Genomic DNA, 18095 nt, shown 5'->3' with positions numbered 1-18095 from the left:
AACCTGAAAAAACTGCCAAATGACATCTTCCTAATATACATGAACATCAAAATGAAGAGTTTTTTTTTTTTTTCTTCTTTTTTTTTTGTTTTTTTTTTTTTCCCCATCTTAGAACTGTGTTCATACCCAGCATGGCTGCCCTGCAACCTCCATCAATCCCATAGTTGGCACAACACCTTGCTCATTCTCCACAATTCTATGTTTCTTTTTTCTCATAACACCCGTAGCCTCCTTAATCAAATTTTCTGCTTGCTTCCTTTTATTCCCAAGTTCCATGTCAACAATTGATCCATTAATAAGAATCTGAGATCTTGTGGTAAGCCTCTTCCAATTCCTCATTGTTTTCGGGCTTCCAATTGTAGACCCTTCCATGGACTCAACTTTTTTTGGGCTATACAAAGATTGACTCACACCTTTATCCTGATTATCACTCATTTTGGGCCGGCCCTTACTAGTATTCTTGTTTCCTTGCACGTTACCACAACCAACCTTAAAACCTATCTCTAATCCCTCAAAACCTGGTGGAGATATATGCTCACCTTGTTTTCCCATTAAGTCACGATTGAGGTTGATAGTATCCTCATCCATGACTACAACCTCAAACAAATTAGAGGAAATCACGCCATCAGTGGGATTCACATTTGAATTTGAAAAATCTGAATCAATTTGATGGTGCCACTGTGGTTCATTGCCTTGATTCTCAGCCTCCACATTTATGGGTTTTGATGGTTCAATAACTGGTCCCACCATGATTGTAGAGTCAGGCAGTAACTCACTTGGAGAGGATATTATTGAATCTTTATGAAATAAATTCTGTTGCGCAATTGTTGGGCTTTCCGTTCCAATTTCCTGAAACTTCGCCATTTCCTTATCTGTATTCATGCTCCGTTTAGGCCTAGTTGTCATCGGCGCAATATCAGTTTGGACGTTCGGCTCTCCTTGTCGGTGTGGGCTTTGCTGGTCAGTTCTTGAAGTCTCTGCTCTGCCTCGAAATCCTACTTTCATCCATTCCCCGTATGGCCTGTCTTCAGTATCATGTGTATTATGTGGCATAGCGCTATCTTGTTTAAGAGTAAGTATTTTGTGAGACATTGGGTGCATGCGCCTGTCTCATACAAGATTTTTGCCTTATTTAATGACAAAACTTGGATTCAATATTTGCTCATAGCTATTTTTCAGGGAAATGAGGTGTTGTCTTCTTATGGAAATATTGTGGAGGATATTTGTTGTTTAGGCTCGTCTTTTCTGTTTTCTGATTTCATTCATGTGCACCGTAGTGGTAATATGGTTGTTGATGCTTTAGCTAAAAAAAGCTAAGAACATGGTAGGGTGCCAGATTTGGTTAGAGGCCATGCCTAAAGATATTGTCCCTCATGTTGGTTTTGATGTTCATTAATTTTTGTTCTTCAATATATGCCCAGACTCACTGTCTGGTTTCTCAAAAAAAATATTTGCTCCCCCACTTGTTATAAACGAAGAAAAATAAAACACTAACGTTAATTTTTTTTTTTTTTTTTTTTTTTTTTACAAGGATCTTTAAATCCCACATGGTTTGAAGGAAAATTTTTTCCTTTTAAACAAAATTTTACTGAATTATCTTAACATACCAAAAAATATGCAACTGAATTGGGAAAAAAAAAAAAAAAAAACTAACATATAGTCATTCTTTAGTGCCAAATACTCATCAAAAATTGAAATATATCTGCAAATAATTTAATCTACATTTTTTTATACAAAACTAATATGATTTTTAAAATCTTGAACTGAATGAAACATTGATGTATTGCTTATATTCTATTCTGTATATTTAATGCCCATTTGTTTTTATTGCATGTCAGCCCAACACAAACACACTACGTTGAGGAGAGAGATTAGATTAAGAACAAGAAACCGTTCTCAGTGTGGTTTATATGAAAGCAACTAGATTATCACTCTTATGGTTAGGTTCATGTATTCATCGAAACTGGATTCAGCATTGCACTAATGCACAACAGAGTTATGAGCACATGAAATATCTATTTTCATTCTGATAGACAAATTATGTTCAACATAATGAACCGAATGTTTTTATGTTCACCTACTTATTTTCACTAATCCTAATACTTAACAATTATTGAGTGTTCTAGTAATTGGAGAATACAAACTCTGCTTAGGACAATCAAATGCAAATAGCCAAATAGTCATATAACAACAGCATACAGCACACTAGCAAAACCTTACTAGGAGCAGCTACTTTAAATCAGGTTACATGCAACACTTGTCCAGAACTACAGTTGTGGTACGGATCAGAATGTCCCTGAAATAATTACTGTCTAATGGTTTCTGAGAGGACCTGACCCCATAGTGAATCTTCTGTCATTTTCTAGCAGTCTGCAAGGTCTATGGGAGTTACTACTATGGCAATAGTTTTGGTATAGTATTCTGCCATTTATGTACACATAGAATGGGTGAAAAAGATGCATTACTGTGGCCATTGGCACAAAGTTATCTGATGCTTATTCCACAGAACGTCATTGCTTCTTACTTCTTTTGGAAGGTTACCATAAAAAAGAATGCAATAGCGCGAAATAGTATTCCAGTAAGGATGAGGAAGGCCAAACAACGATACCAATGATTGAGATCATAGCCACTTGTCATAAGTGAACCACAGCGTGTTATTAGCCACACTCCAGAATATCTGAAACCATAACAAAATCAAAAGGCAAAACATTATCAACTTATGACATCTAGAAGAGATCACTACATACTGAGAAGGATTGTTAGGCCAAACCTTTTTGCATTTGCTATTACAAATGCTTCCAAAGCCCACTTTGGGTAGCATAAGTCAGCAATAGCATCCACAACTTTGCTATCATTATTATTGGTTGCTATGAGAGTCAAAACAACTGGAAGAAGCACTGACCACTGCATAACACAAAAAAAGTGGCTTTTGTCTTAAAATAAGAGGATATACACTTCCAATAAGAGCATTTATTTATATAATACCTACATTATACATATATGTGTGTGTGTACGTATGTATACACATGCACACAAACATACATACAAATTTTGCAGGTTAGGAAGCAAATTGTTTACCCATGTGAAAAATATAAATGCTCACCAATTGTGCTGGACCGGGTTCAAGAAAGATGGCGAATGAGTAAGCTATACCAGTCACACAGTAAACCAGACAAACCAAAATAATGTAGTTGTCCAGGACAGATGATCTAGGATTGTTGAAGAAATAGAACATAGAGAGATAAACCAGAGGCTTGACGAGTGTATTGAAATGGTCAATTGTATCTTTTGATAGAAAGTAAGCTAAGCTACTAATTCCAGAAGCACTCTCTCTCCAGTAATGCAACTTATCCAGTGCAAACGATCTCAAAGCCGAAATCTTGCAAAGAAGAGCTGAAAAAAAGTTGATCAAGATTTGGATGGGTTAGAAATAAAATATGTTATTGAGATCACTTCATCCAGACCAAAAGAAGAAGAAGATGATGCTGAGACTCCAATAGGGAAACCCATATAAAAATTTAAAATGAAAACATCTTCAAGATTCTGATACTTTTTCCCTTTAAAATAAAAATAAAATTGGTCTTTTTGATAATCAAATGGATTGTGCTTGATTCTTTTTTCTTTTTTCAGGGCATTTTATGCTTTGATGAAAATTTGGCATAAAAAGCAATAGACTCATGATTGCAGCGAAATGATTCATGAGTCATCCCAAATGATGTGTCCTCAGCTTTGAGGGAGCTATTTAGAAGAAGAATTGCATGGTCAATAATTTGAAAGATTTAACTTACAAACTGCTATGACTGTGTACGTATAACCAAGCGATCCAAAAGTTTCGTCGCTCACTTTAGCAAGTGTACCTAAGCAGATTCCAGCCAGTAATAAAATTAAGAAATCCACAGCCAATGTCCTTGCTTCTCGTAGCCGCTGTTTACCAACCCTGCCAAAAGTGCGCATCATCTAACATTAACTTTGAATTAGTAGACAAAACACAATATTGATGGAACTGAGAAGCCCAAGAAACTAATTTCTTTTTCTCCAGAGAAACGTAAACTCAATACTCCCACATTAAAAAAAATTCCACCCTACAAACGCAAGTCCCAAGTTTTTAACACTAGTTGAAAGACAGAAAAAGAAGTACAGAATAGAGCAAAAGTCTAGATAGTTAATCACTGAAGATAAATGGGATGATTATGTGCATCTAAAGGCCAAAAACACAAAAGAAGACATTTGGCATTTACCTCCCAAGAAAGTGTCTGTATTGCTGGAATACACTAGGGGTTTTCCTGTCAGATAGGTCATTGGACTTTAAGAAATTATGCTGTATATTGTCCTTCTTTAACTCAACACTAAATTTCACATCCTGCCAAAATTCTCCAGCAAAAGACCGTGAATCAGATTCAGCATTAGAAATGTTCGGTCCAGGACTAGAATTTTCACCATTTGCTGCTGCCATTCCATCAACAATCTGTAGCATATCCATGGGAACTGGGTATCCATTATGAAGCATCCATCTAACGGGAAGTTCTTTGTAAGTTACCCCGGTGCTTGAGCTTAGTTTTACTATGCCCTCCAGAATGTCAATGAAGTAGTCTGGAGGGTTAACACGCTCAGGGACAGTAATCCCAAGACTGGCAAAGTACTCTTCCAATTTTTTTACTGGTCCATGATACACCGTAAGACCGCCTTTAGCTAGAAGTATCAAATCATCAAACATCCTGAACAAGGAGTAACTGAAGCACACAAAAGATAAAACATTACATTCAGGTATGTGCTAATTGCTTTCCAGTATATAACTGCTTTAAATAATGTTCTTTCTTTCTATATCTGCCAATTCAAATCATGTGAAACAAATAGAATTGAGTATTTAAAGTAGTTGAAATTATATATATATATATATATTTTTTTTTTTTATAAAGGCAGTAGAAATAGCAAAAGGCAAAGCAGTGCTATATCTGTCTATTGAACTCAACTGAAACAAATAGAATCAAGGATTTAGAGTAGTTGAAATTATATTAAAACAAAAACAAAAGGGAGCAGCAATAGCAAAACGAGAAGCTGTGCGACAAAAGGATAATTCAAAGACATATAATATAAAAAAGTGAAGAAAAATTACAGTTTCTCTAATGGGCCTCATGTCCTCTAACCTGTAATTATCTCTAAACAATGAATAAACAACTTGCAAGAAGAAATTAATTTTACATTTAAGTTATTACAAGAGTTTTGAGTATAGAAAAAAATAGGGATACCTTTTTTTTTTGGCATAAAAGAATGACGTCCCTGGTCTATAATACAATATTGTTGTTAACCCCTCAATTTCCTTAGAACAAAATGAAAGAAGATGCAGCAAACTAAACTCTAAGTCATCTCAATAGACCCTTATCCCAACTCAGTAAAACACATGAGAAAGAATGAGAGAAGTACAGTTCTAAAATTGTATATAGTCCTCTTGTAATCCTCAAGAGTAAAGGTACCTTGGCTGGTGAATGACCATGCAAATATTTACTCCTTCAAGAGCCTCACGTCTGAGTGCTCTAAGTAGTAACTGAGAAGACGAACTGTCTAAACCAGATGTGGGTTCATCTAAAATCAAAAGTGAAGGTTCCATGACCATTTCCAGCCCAACATTTACTCGTTTCCTTTGACCACCAGAGATTCCTCGCTTCTCCACTGTACCAACAAGAGAATCTCGCACATTTTGCAGCCCCAAGGACTCAATGACTCTTTCAACAACTAGAACCTTTTCTGCTTTGGGCAGATCAGCTGAGAGTCTATGATAACCAGAGATACATTAAGAGGTAGGAAAAAAAACCACTGTCAGTGCCAACACATTTTTCTGAGCTTGTGTTTGTGCTTTTATGATCCAAGCGAGTAAATAAAATATGAAATATCAGCATTTTTCTTGGTGAAATTACATACATATGATCCAGCCATAATGGTGATATTTCAAAGAAAAATAACTCATATTGGTGATTTCTATTATATGTTACATGATCAAGCTCTGAAATCATGATTGAATTTCATATAAAGGGAAGGTTGAAGCCATTGTCTATAGCAGATTGAAGATTAAAAAAAAGAGCACAGTCAAAAAGATTTCACAGTTATGAAGGATACAAACTATGCAGATATGAAGGGAAAGAACAGGGGAACAGAAACAATATAAGTGAAATGGCTGGATTTCAAAATGACGAAAAATGATCCATATTACAAAAACAAAGTTCAAAAAGTTCACTGATTATGTCTTTTTTGCTTTTCTGAACCAAGATTTACCGACTAACTCACTTAAATATTTTACAGTTTTATTTACTAATTCAAAATACATATTGACAATAAGAAAATGATTAAATGCACAGGTTGGCTTGTTAATCAGAAATCAATATATATATATATATATATTATATAAAAGCAGATACATCATATTAGAGGGTATGAGGTTGTGCCATATGGCGCATTTTTTTAAGTTCTCTTTATTTAGTTTTTTTACTTCAACAAAATTTGCATTTATATTAAAATATTAGTTCATTGAATTAGCCAATAAATAAATTCATATATTAATTATCTATTGTTGTGCATTAATTATTTATATTAAATGAATTTACATGATTATTTTTATAAACTCTATAGAGAAAATAATTTTTAGTTGGAATAATAATAATAAATTTAGAATATTCTTACTCATGTTTAGTTGCTTTCACAACAATTGTCACAAAAGTCATAAAAAAATTAAATTTTTCTGAATTCACTAAAATTAATCTTAATCCTTTAAATTTCCTCACTCCTTTGTGTGTATGGAACTAACACTATTGTATTATGAAATTACTAATATAATAAATATGTTTATTTTGTTATATTGATTATTTTAAGTATAATGAAATTTTAATATCATTTTTCTAAGATTTATATGAGAAACAATTGGTTTTTTTATGTAAGAAAAATTGATCTGAAATATGGCATTTTTACTCAAATTTAGTTGTTTTTGCAACAATTGAAACCACGTTCAACAAAAAGGAGGGAAATTTTTAGTAACACACAATCAAAAATGTAAAAAAAATAATTGAAGGATATATGCATTTTTTTAGTAGGCATATGAAACATGCCTATCTATATTAGCCACTATATCATGCAATTTTCAATTTGTAAAAAAACCACACACACACATACGTATATATAATATGATCAAATCACTATACTACTCTCAGTGTATTTCTATTTTGTCTATATATAAAATAACTAAAAATTACAATTTTTTACAATGAAATTTAGTGAAATATCTTTTTTATACATCGATAGTTAGGATGGGGATGTGAATCATGAATGTTTCTATTGGAAATTAAAGTGCCAATTAGTTAAATTACAAGATTTTTGGTACAACTTATTAAAATATTGAAGAAAACTAATAATAAATTGCATCGCATATCATGTGGAAACTCAACTAGATAATATAACAAGACAAGTTGTTCTTCCAGATCCTCAAAATTAGACTTAGCCTTCCACTCTTCAATAAGTTTTGTTTTTCAAGATTTTTTAAAATAAGAAAATAGATTTCATTGGTCAATGAAAGACAAAATTTTGTTCCCGCTATAAATGTCTGATTCTGAGGCAAAATAAGATAACCAACAACAAAGAAACCAATAACTGTTTAATCCGAACAAAAGAATGATGGTCAGAATGCATTATCACAGTAAGATCATATTTGTAGTATCACATTTACTCAATAAATGCAAATACTCTATAGGAACTAAATGTGTTGTACCTGCATCTTGCACTAAACCACAGATTCTCTTCCACTGTCAAGTTTCCATGCACAATATCATCTTGTGGCACAAAACCAATGATTTTCTTGTATGAGTAGATTGATTCAACCTTTCCATTTATGAGAATCATACCACTCATGGTGCACCCAGTTGCTTTTCCAGCCAAAGCTGAAAGAAATGTTGTTTTCCCAGCTCCAGAAGGGCCCATGACAGCTGAAACTCGGCCAGGTAATATTTTCCCAGTCACACACCTCAAGAGATGTTTGTTTTTACCTTTCAAAGTGAGGGTTAAATCTTTGAAAGCTACCTCAATTGTAGGCCTCTTCCTAATTTCAATATCACTAGCCATTGAAATAACTCCAGAGAAGGTCAAATTCTTATGTTGCTCTTGTAAAGCCTTTTCCTTTTCAATTTGACCATATGCATACCTGAACATTTGGCTCTGAGTATGCAACTGCTTACCCTTTGGTGCATGCTTTTTGATATTTTTATCTCCTATCTCCAGATTGAAGCCTTCATTGCTATCAGGGTCGTTTTCAATAGAATTTATTATCTTTGTGAGGTCGCTTTTGTCCTTTTTCTTTCCTTTTGATGCTACATGTATTTCCTGTGATGCACCAGGAGAATTCAATGGCACAGGTGGCCAGGCAGCATCTGATCCAAGTTTAGCCTGACCCCCACCTTTTAGCTGCTCTGAATGCCGTAAAGATTTTCTGCGAGAAAATGTACGGGAAAATTGTGTTTGCAATCCAATAGCATGCTTCTTAGCAATATCTTTTGCAGATTTCCATTTTTCACGTGCTTGTGCTGTTTCTCTTACACTTTGAACTGCCTTTTCCCTTGATTTCGCAAGTCTTCTTTCTCGAGTTGCAAGAACTTGGTCAGAGCAGTTATATATAAGGAGAAGAAGGATACTTAATCCAGCCTATATTCACAAGTGAAGGGCAGGTCAGTTCTGATGATAGTCCCTTCAATATTATATAAAAAGCACGCTGGCCAGAAATTAAAGAAAATAATTTTTTTAATCATGAAATGTAAGATTAAGAAAAATATAAATATTGAATATTTATAACTTAAGGCATCAAAATTTATTTTTATGGACATTGCCACTTAACATCCCTCCCAAGTGAAAGGACTGCTAAAACACAAGTACTCCATTTCGGCAGGACATACTTGGGTTGGAGCAATAACCCAAAATTGAACATTGGATAAGAAAATGAACACTTATATGTATCTTCTTGTGCACATGCTTTTATTTCTTTTATCAAGGATTCTTGTATGGCAATGAGTGCAGTGTGCGCACAAACAACCTATGTTAGCATCCAACGGAGGATAAAAAACTTGAAAAAAAAAAAAAAAACTATTTAAAAAGCATGAAAAAAAATAACAGTAATAATAAAGTAGAGCTCACTTACAAAAAACATGACACCATATGCACTTATATTCTGATTTTCTGATTTTGCCTCACAAGTTGTGAACTTCAAACATTCTGCAAGTACATAAAAAGGGGTTATATTTATATTTTGTTTTAATTATGATTAAAACTCGAAACAAAAACTCATTATAAATAGATATATGATGGCAAAGGTTGATTCAGCATAGAGATCTGAACATAGATGATAGATATCAAACATAAATATCCTGCCAAGTTAATCTAGATGTTAAATGTTTGATGAGCTATCATTTTTTATCGGCCGTTGACTCATTGGATAGGAAACTTCTACAATAGCACTAATGCCTAGATGCTCATACTGACAGCAGCACCCATGTTGCCTTTCTTTTAAGGTTTGTATGAGTCATAATAATTGTTTTGGAAGCGTAATTCACATCTAAGACCTTGTCACTTAGCTTTCCTCCGATTTTAGATATCCAAATTCTGTTTGAGTACACGATAAAATAGGACTTTCATTGATTTAAGGAAGGAACTTACTTTGTTCAGATGTTGAACCTGCCCTGCAATAATGTCTGCAATAAAATGTAAGTATAATAGCCTTAGTAATTAAGAAGTAAGCAACAGGTAACCATTGGACATTATCAAAAGAAGGGGGAAATAGAACAAAAGAGAACAAAGAACCAAGTCATTGACAGCAAAAGTAACATGCAACCATTCAATACCATTTCAACTCACAAATCTGAGGACAAACAAGAAGTTCTGGGATAATTATCAATACCCTTTACGGCAAGGAAGTTTTTGGACAGTAGATGGACAGTATGATCCTGCTGGACAGAATACCTCACCACTACTCAAGATATCAGCCCAATTATCTGCTCCACCACAAGTATGATTTGGCTTCCCAGGAGACAACTGATATCGGTATCTGCAGAATATTTCTGCTAATAAATATTAATGTGCGCTAAAGCAGAAAATAAAAAAATAAAAACAAACAAACAAAGTTAAAGTATGAACTTACGGTTCACAAACACCAGTAGATTTATTGAGTTTTGCAGCTGGGCAGTAAGCACCCAATGGGCAAGCTTCAATAAAAATATGAAGTGGAAATAAAGAAATGAAGTTAGTGATATTCAACTGCATCAAGAACATAGAATACTGAATCTTACATTCCACTAGATTATGCATGATTTGGAATCCACAAACAAGTGCAGTGATACATCCTATTGTCAGCTCCTTTTGCTAATTATATTCTTAGATGTTTCATGGCCTCTCTCCTTTGTGTTAGCCTAAGGAAGAGTAAGATCATTGGAACCGAAATTGGATAGATGACCAAAAGCTTTTGCAGTCAGCATCCAAAATATTGAGATCATCAAGCTTTGCAAGAACAAGATTAACTAAGAAGATAACAGATGTTTCTTGAGGTTGAACTTGAGGAAAATTCACATTTGACTTTTCTTGCTTAAAGATAAACTTGCAATTCCCCATCTTTTCTGCCAACAAAATTTTCTTCCTTCCCAACTATTTTGTCAGGATATAGAAGGGGATACCAGATTTCTCCACTTTTAAGGACATAAATGCATTTCTGAAGGTTGATGATACTTGAAATATATATTGAAGGTCAAATTTACTCCAAAGATTGTGGTGAGTCTGAAAAATAAGTAGAGCAAAACAACGTATGGAGGAAGCAGATCAAGTGAGGAAAAGACTAGAGTTTGATTAGAACTTGAAATTCTAAGACTAAAGAATTTAATTAATGAAGTATGCCACCTAGATAGCTGAATTACCCCAAGGCTTTAGGAGCATTCACTATAAACATCAAGGATTAGGAAGCGTTGAGTTTCCTAGTATGTCTTTCTGTGAATAATAAAATGAAGATTAAATCTGCACATACCCACTATTAAATCTAAAATCTAGATGTCGGTGTCAAGTTGAACAATCCAAAGGCTATTTAATTGACTTCTTTAACACAAGAGCGCGCACGCACACACACACATATAATATGACAGTTATTTGAGAGTACTCACATGAAGCATTAAGAATCGGGACTATTTATGGCCAGACAAATTTCAGTATGAGGACCTAAAAAACCACACAAAAACTGTAACAGAAAGTGCACTGTTTAAATTTTAATTCATAGTAGTAATAAGAAGCTTACAATGTTTGGAAAGTTCTCATTTATTTATTAGTGTTCATGATCAGTTACTCATCTTACCAACAAAGGAAGAATATAAAAATTGTAAAAGAACAATGGCACAACTTGTGCTTCATGTGTGCCACCCCTCTAGCTTATTGCTTAGTGGGTCATAATTCATATAGATTCTTGTAGAACGATTTATAATGACAAGAACACCATTATACTCAGCAAGTGAAGCACTCACCTTTATATGAGATGACTAAGATAATGCAAATATCAGGGAGATATTTATAGACTTTACAAATTTAGACATTTCTATCAGAAATTTCTTTGCAAATAACATAGTGACATTATATAAAAATTGTCTTTTTAATTAAAGTAGCACTCCAATCTGAGATTAGTAATAAAGCACAAATTTAAAAAGGGCATGGAGAGTATAAAATAAATGCTGTGTGAAATAACTGAGATTATACAAGTATTAAGAATCTACATTTGGTCACAACACTGGCTTAAAGTAGTGAAAAAGGGTATAAATGGAGAGTTAATTAATTCTTTAAATTGTATTTAAAAAACAAAAAAGGAAAATAAGAATATCATGATTGCAAATGCAAAATGCTACATTGTTAATGACATGATCATTTGATGGATTTTCATATACTTACGTATCATGCAAGTAAGACCATTAGGACAGAAAAATCCCTCACAACAAGCCGAACAATTAGTAGTCCTAGCAGGCATGTCCTTCCCATTTTTGAGGTCAACTTTCTTAGAACCAGCACTACAAGCCCATCCAGGCTCACACCCAGAAACCCATGAGGTTAAATTACAGTTCTTGTTAGGTTTCAAGTAATTGGTTTTCTTTGTTGATGTAGTTGTTAAGAAACTGCTAAAGTAGAACTTTACTTCTGCTGCTGTGCACAATCGCTTTGTTAAATCTCCTATTGATACACCAAAAATATCATCAGATGTGTAAAAAAATGTATCATAATGAGAATTGCAGTATTTGAGAATTAAATGAAAAAGAAAAGAAAAGAAAAGAAAAGGTTTGTCACAGCATAACAGAATGAAAATTATGTTTTTTAAACCATATTAGTGCTATATCAAGCTTAATATTATATGTATGTCTAAGAATATAAAAAGTACACAAAGTCCGCATAAACTAGTCTTATATTTATCAGTTATTAAATTAAATACTTCTATTTCTTCTTTTAATCTCAAGACCACATCCTTCAAAGACACAATTTAACAAATAAGAAACATTATCATTTGCTACACAAGGTAGAATCTTGAGTAATATGTTGTGCATATGTGAGTCTTGTTTACTTGTTGCAACTCTTCACGGGCTGAATTTATTTTCTTGTTGCCATAACCAAAGCTCACCCCACCCTACCAATTTTTTTTTTTACAATTATGAAATTATAATGCAGAATTTATCACCTGAAAATTTAAATCTATTTCATTTTTCAGAAGTTACAAGAATATCTCCACAATTTCTCAAGGGTAATTACCAAATTCTCTTTCTTACCAAATTAAATATGTGAAATAACTTATATATACAACAACAACAAAGTCTTGGTCCCCACAATTTTTGGGGTTGGTCACATCAAATGTATTAGAAAACCAAAATTAGCAAGCAAGACTGCATGGTACTTGCTGGATTTTGCAAGTTTATTGGATTTAATCATATATCTTTAGGGAAGGGTATATTACCTCTAGTCTTTCTAGCACAAGCGGAAACGAAATTTGAGTTTTTGGAGAAATTGAAAGCTCCATTCCAATCAGAATCCCTGCCAAACAAACCAAATAATTGATAAAATTATTGATTATCCTAAAAACTTAAAGTATTAGGAAACCATGAAACTAATCATTTAATCTAAGATAGATATATCTTTTTCTTTTTCTTTTTTTTATTTACGTGATAATTGTTCTTTATTATCATAGGAAGACACCAATTGACTTTTGGACCCCAGATATGTTATTTGACGACAAAAGTCTTTACCCGAACAAACAAAAAACAACAACGTAAGAATATAATAACAACAAAGAGACAGAAACGTGGTGGTTACTCACACGTCGGTAATGCAGAAACCATAGTCTCTGGAGATGTCGTCTTTGAAGATGGAGGTGTAATTAGAAACGCTGTTGTAGACGAGCTCCGACAATATCTCCTGGGCGGCGGGACTGTCGTAGTTAGTGGTGCCGTCGCCGTAGTCGTCGGTGCCGTCATCGGCAGCACAGTCCACGCGCATTGAGAAAGCCAAGACAATGAGGATAATCACGAGGAAGAAGACCCGAACAGAGAGATAGCAGTGACACGCGTTAGCTTTCTTCTCTCTGCTCATTGTAACAAGAAAAGAACAATGATCAACAATGCAGGCAATGGGAAGAAGAGATCGATCGAAAGAGGAAGGAAGAGAAGGAGAGTTGAGATATTGGGATTTGGAAAAAAGTTGGGTTTTTTTTTTTTCGGAGGAAGAAATGGCGGGGAGGAAGAGTTGGCGAAGTATGGGGGACAGAGAAAAAAAAGCAGAGAGAGAGAGAGAGAGAGAGGAGCTCAGTGGACTGTGGACCGTTGGATCAATAGCTTTGTTGGAAATATGCGGTGGGAGAGTATTGAAGTTTGAAAGACCGTTCAGTGGCAACGGTCAAGATTTGGAGATATTTCTGTTCTTTTGGATGGTACATTGAGAAGTGAGCTTTCCAAAACAATTTGTCCAAATCTCGGATTTGTTGTCTGAAATTTCAAATAAAAATAAGCCGCTTAGTATTCTATTTTATAAAAATTTTAATATAATTTTTATGAGAAATAAAAAAAATGTCAAAACGTTAATTTTTTTTTTCTTTTCCCATAATTTTTTTAAATGAATTATTAATGGGACATTCGTTAACATTTCCTTAAAAATAAGACTGTAATAATTTTGGTTTTTGTATTTTGTTTTTGTTTTTTTTTATTTTTTTTCTTGGCTTACATGGTTAATGTATGCTAATGTGGTCTACTTTTTAGGGACAAAATCAAACAAAGCATATATTTAAGATACCAAAATTGAACATTTACACACCCAAAAAAATTATATATATCACAATTGAATCAACACCAAATTTAAGAGACCAAAATTGAATCAACCCTATATTTAGAGTACTAAAATTGAACTTATCCTATAGAGGAAATGATGAAATTGGACATTTTCTATCATTCAGAAGACTAAATCTAAACTCTTTAAAATTTTGAAGAACTAAAAACAAACTTACACAAAATTTGAAGGACCAAAAATATAATTTACCAACAAGAGAGAGATAAAGAGAGAGAGAGAAACAAAATTACAATGCAATTTTTTAGGTCAAATTTGCTTAGCTACGCATATCGATGTGTGATTGGTTTCTAGGCATTCTTTTTTGCAATTGTTTCTAGGCATTCTTATCATTTCCATTAAATGACACTTAATAAGTTTCTATTAATCTATGAACAATGACAATGATACCCACTGAGTAGCAGCTAACATATTGTAATTGATTGTTTTGAACAGATTAGGATTAAAAGAAAGTTTCCCACTCTATAGGGTTAGCTTAAGAGCCTCTCTCTCCCCCAATTTCTTGGGTGTCCTAGGTGAACTATTGTGCTAGATTTAATCTTTTATGTGTTTTCTTGTTAGTAAAGATATGCTATTGTTTCTTAATAGCTGCATTGTTGTATTTTGGTGTTCTTCTTTGATGTTTAAGCTCATAGCCATGGAGAAGTGTGGAGCTACAACTGTTTTTTGGAGATTTCTTGTTTAACCATTTAACCATTTTACCATGTTGTAGAACGGACTAGCTAGATATGGAATGAGACTTAAGGCTATAATTTTAAATGATATTTCTATATATTTAAATATCAATTAAGTAATATTTATTTAACTTTTTTATTATAAAATCTTATTTAAAAACCATTATTCTTACTTTTTTTAGATGCAAATTTACTGATTAAGTTTTGTTTTTTAGGTTTTGTTAATGTTTCCTTTTCAATTGATAATAGCTAACACTTAATCATCTCGTGGCATAATCGAATTTTGAGTAATGTTCAATCTAAAGTATTTTTTTAGTAAAACAATTTAGGGTTTCAATTGGGTTGGATTTCTATTAACCCAATATTTTAGGGTCTTCTTAGAGGTGGGGGAAAGGGTGCACAACTTACTTTTTTCCTTTTTTTTTTCTTTTTTTGCTTTAATAGGTTTAGTGACAAAAAAAATTTCATAACTCTTTTCACAACTACTAAACTGGAATGTTGTGATTGATACTAATAAAATGTGTTTCGCTAAGGGTTTCATGCGAAAGTAATATTATCTCAATAACAACTTGCTGAAAAGAATTAATTATCCTCTCATAATTTTGAGCCTTTTTTTTGTAATTGGGGGCCTAGGCTTAGGTCTAAAGCTTACCATGCCATGTTGCTACCATATTTTTTTTCTTTTTCTAAGGAGGGTGTTCATAACTTTTTGAGCATTTGACTATTTTTAGGGTGTATGTAGTCCCCCGTCTCACAAGCACCAAATAATTATAGGCAATGGCAGAAGTAGGATTTTAGTTTAGGGAGGAAAATATTTTAAAAGACAAACTTGAAAGAAAAATTAATCTAAAAATTGACATTAACAAAAATAAGTATAAAAATTATATAATAATGTATTCATTAATACAATTCACTTTTCATACAGCCTAAAATTAGATCTTACTCAATTCATAACTAATAATAATCAATTTAAGAGATTAATATATAACTACATAAATTCCAGTAGTTTGATTAATGAAAATAAATTGGAAAAAATAAAACAAAGTAAAAGGGTTAAAAGTATAGAAATATACCTGGAAAATTGAATATCACCTCATTGTCTTAATTACTTTGAAAAAATATGTAGAATTCAACTTTCTTTCTCTATAATTCTTTATATTTAAATTTTGAGTTTTTAGCAAAAACCCAAAGCTTGAAAGTTGAAACAATTTAAGAGCCCAGAGGATGACAAGGAAAAAACAAATAGTGGAGGGATAGACATAGACCGATAGAGGAGGAGTCTAGTAGAGAGAGAGAGAGAGTGTGTATGTGTTTTTTTTTTTTTTTTTTTTTGTTGAGATAATTACCATATACTGCTAAGTGCTAATCTTGCCATTTGAATCTTTTTCCTCAAAACTTCCAAGCACTTTGTGATATCAGGTATAAGAAAATTGAATTACAACTATTAAAGACATGAGTTGTCTAATCTTTTATCAATAAATAATGCTGTGAATTGTGATTCTCTCATTACTTATATATATATATATATATGTGTGTGTGTGTGTGTGTGTGTGTGTGTGTGTGTGTGTTTATTTTCTTTTAATTTTAAATAAAATCTCATACTTATTGATGATGTCGGAAATAATACCACCAGTGAGTCACACGTTCCTCGCACGATCGCCAACGGCACCTGCACAACAAAAGGGAATAACCTGGCAGAGAGTACCGGTGTGGTACCGGCCAAACACCCTCCGAAGGTCAAGTTAGTACTATTCTCCCTACTCTAGAGTGTTAGAGAGGGTAAATTATGCGTACCTCCTTTTGTGAGGGTGCTTGGGTTTTTATAGCAGTAGATGGTTGACCTCTCTTCCTTGGAGTAGAAGTCTTTTCCTTATAGGAGTCTTCTTGAGCGTATTTTACGGGATTCTTTCCATATAGGAGTCTTTAGGTTCCTTGAAACGTGGGGGGCGAGTTATTTTATTTATATATGTAAACACGCAGATCAATCAATCTGTAGACTGACGCCGTCAGCTTAGGTTAACCCCGTCTGCCCAAGTCTATCCCGTCTTCCCAATTTTACCTCCGTCACTCTTCAGGATGCCGAGTTTTATGTGTTCTTCCTATATTCCTCCGTCAGCCTTGGAGAAATGCCGTCGGTATAGCTTCATCCCGTCACGCTTGTCCAGCTTGGACCGTCACTCTCGCCTGACCAATTTTATCCTCATCACTTGCCCCCTACTCCATACCTCCGTCAGACTTTTATACTGACGGGTTATGGAGTTCGTTTTATAGGGATATCGTTCGCGTGGATCTTGTGCATTTAATGCCTTGGACAGGTGGCTTGCTCCTACTGGTTCTGCATTTCGACGAGACGTCGCCTCGTCTTCCGTGCCATTTTTTTTATATATAAGCAGCACCTCCCCTCATTTTTCACTATTTCATTCTTACTGATCTTGTGGAGAGAAAGACCGTCTCCCTTCTTCGTCAGCTTTACTTCCGTCGGCTTATCTGTTGCTGTCTTTTAGAGTCGTCCAGAAGGCCTCCATACCGGTAAGTTTTCATTTTCTCTTCCCTTCCTTCTTCTTTTCCCTTTTTTATTTTGCCTCATTGGTATGGTCGTCAGCCTAGGTACTTAGCTTAAACCCGTCACTTGTAGGTAGTTAGATGTCAAGTAACGCGTCTTGTGAGGAGTCGTCAGTCCGCGAAGGAGCGGGCTATGACGAAACCTTTGGTTCTGGAGATGAGTCAGACTTCTCCCTTCCGTTAGAGAGAGGGTCGTCAGCCCAATCTCCTGACGACGATAGGAGTTTTGCCGAGGGAGATAAGTATGAGGGAAGAGGGGATGGAAACGACGGGGATGGAGTGGATGTTGACGGAGAGGATAGTGACGGGGATGAGAGATCCAGTGAAGGAACCTCAGAGGGTCCTGGAGATAGCCGTCCCTTCATCCTTCCTGAGGATTGGGCCGTCAACAAATTTTCGCCTGGGATGAGTGGTAAAGTTTTTAGGGAATTACGGGTTCGTTACCAAATCCCAGACCACATCCCTCTCCGTCTCCCTACAGAGGATGAGAGG

At 34.2% G+C, this 18095-nt stretch overlaps 1 protein-coding gene across 1 annotated transcript; it reads right to left on the bottom strand.

The window, feature by feature from the left end:
• Positions 1–2064: 2064 nt before the first annotated feature.
• On the bottom strand, positions 2065–13755 carry LOC115982931 (ABC transporter G family member 28-like). Its single transcript, XM_031105700.1, has 14 exons — positions 13349–13755; positions 12989–13065; positions 11941–12216; positions 10163–10226; positions 9923–10069; positions 9682–9716; positions 9167–9240; positions 7751–8676; positions 5472–5768; positions 4239–4730; positions 3789–3937; positions 3104–3393; positions 2771–2904; positions 2065–2677 (listed from the first exon to the last, which is right to left on the bottom strand). The coding sequence occupies exons 1-14, from the start codon at positions 13618–13620 to the stop codon at positions 2521–2523; spliced, it is 3390 nt and encodes a 1129-aa protein (XP_030961560.1). The 5' UTR covers positions 13621–13755; the 3' UTR covers positions 2065–2520.
• Positions 13756–18095: the final 4340 nt, after the last annotated feature.

The sequence above is a fragment of the Quercus lobata genome, chromosome 1 (assembly GCF_001633185.2).
Source record: "Quercus lobata isolate SW786 chromosome 1, ValleyOak3.0 Primary Assembly, whole genome shotgun sequence".
Classification (NCBI taxonomy): Eukaryota; Viridiplantae; Streptophyta; class Magnoliopsida; order Fagales; family Fagaceae; genus Quercus; species Quercus lobata.
This window is presented reverse-complemented; position numbering and strand designations above follow the sequence as displayed.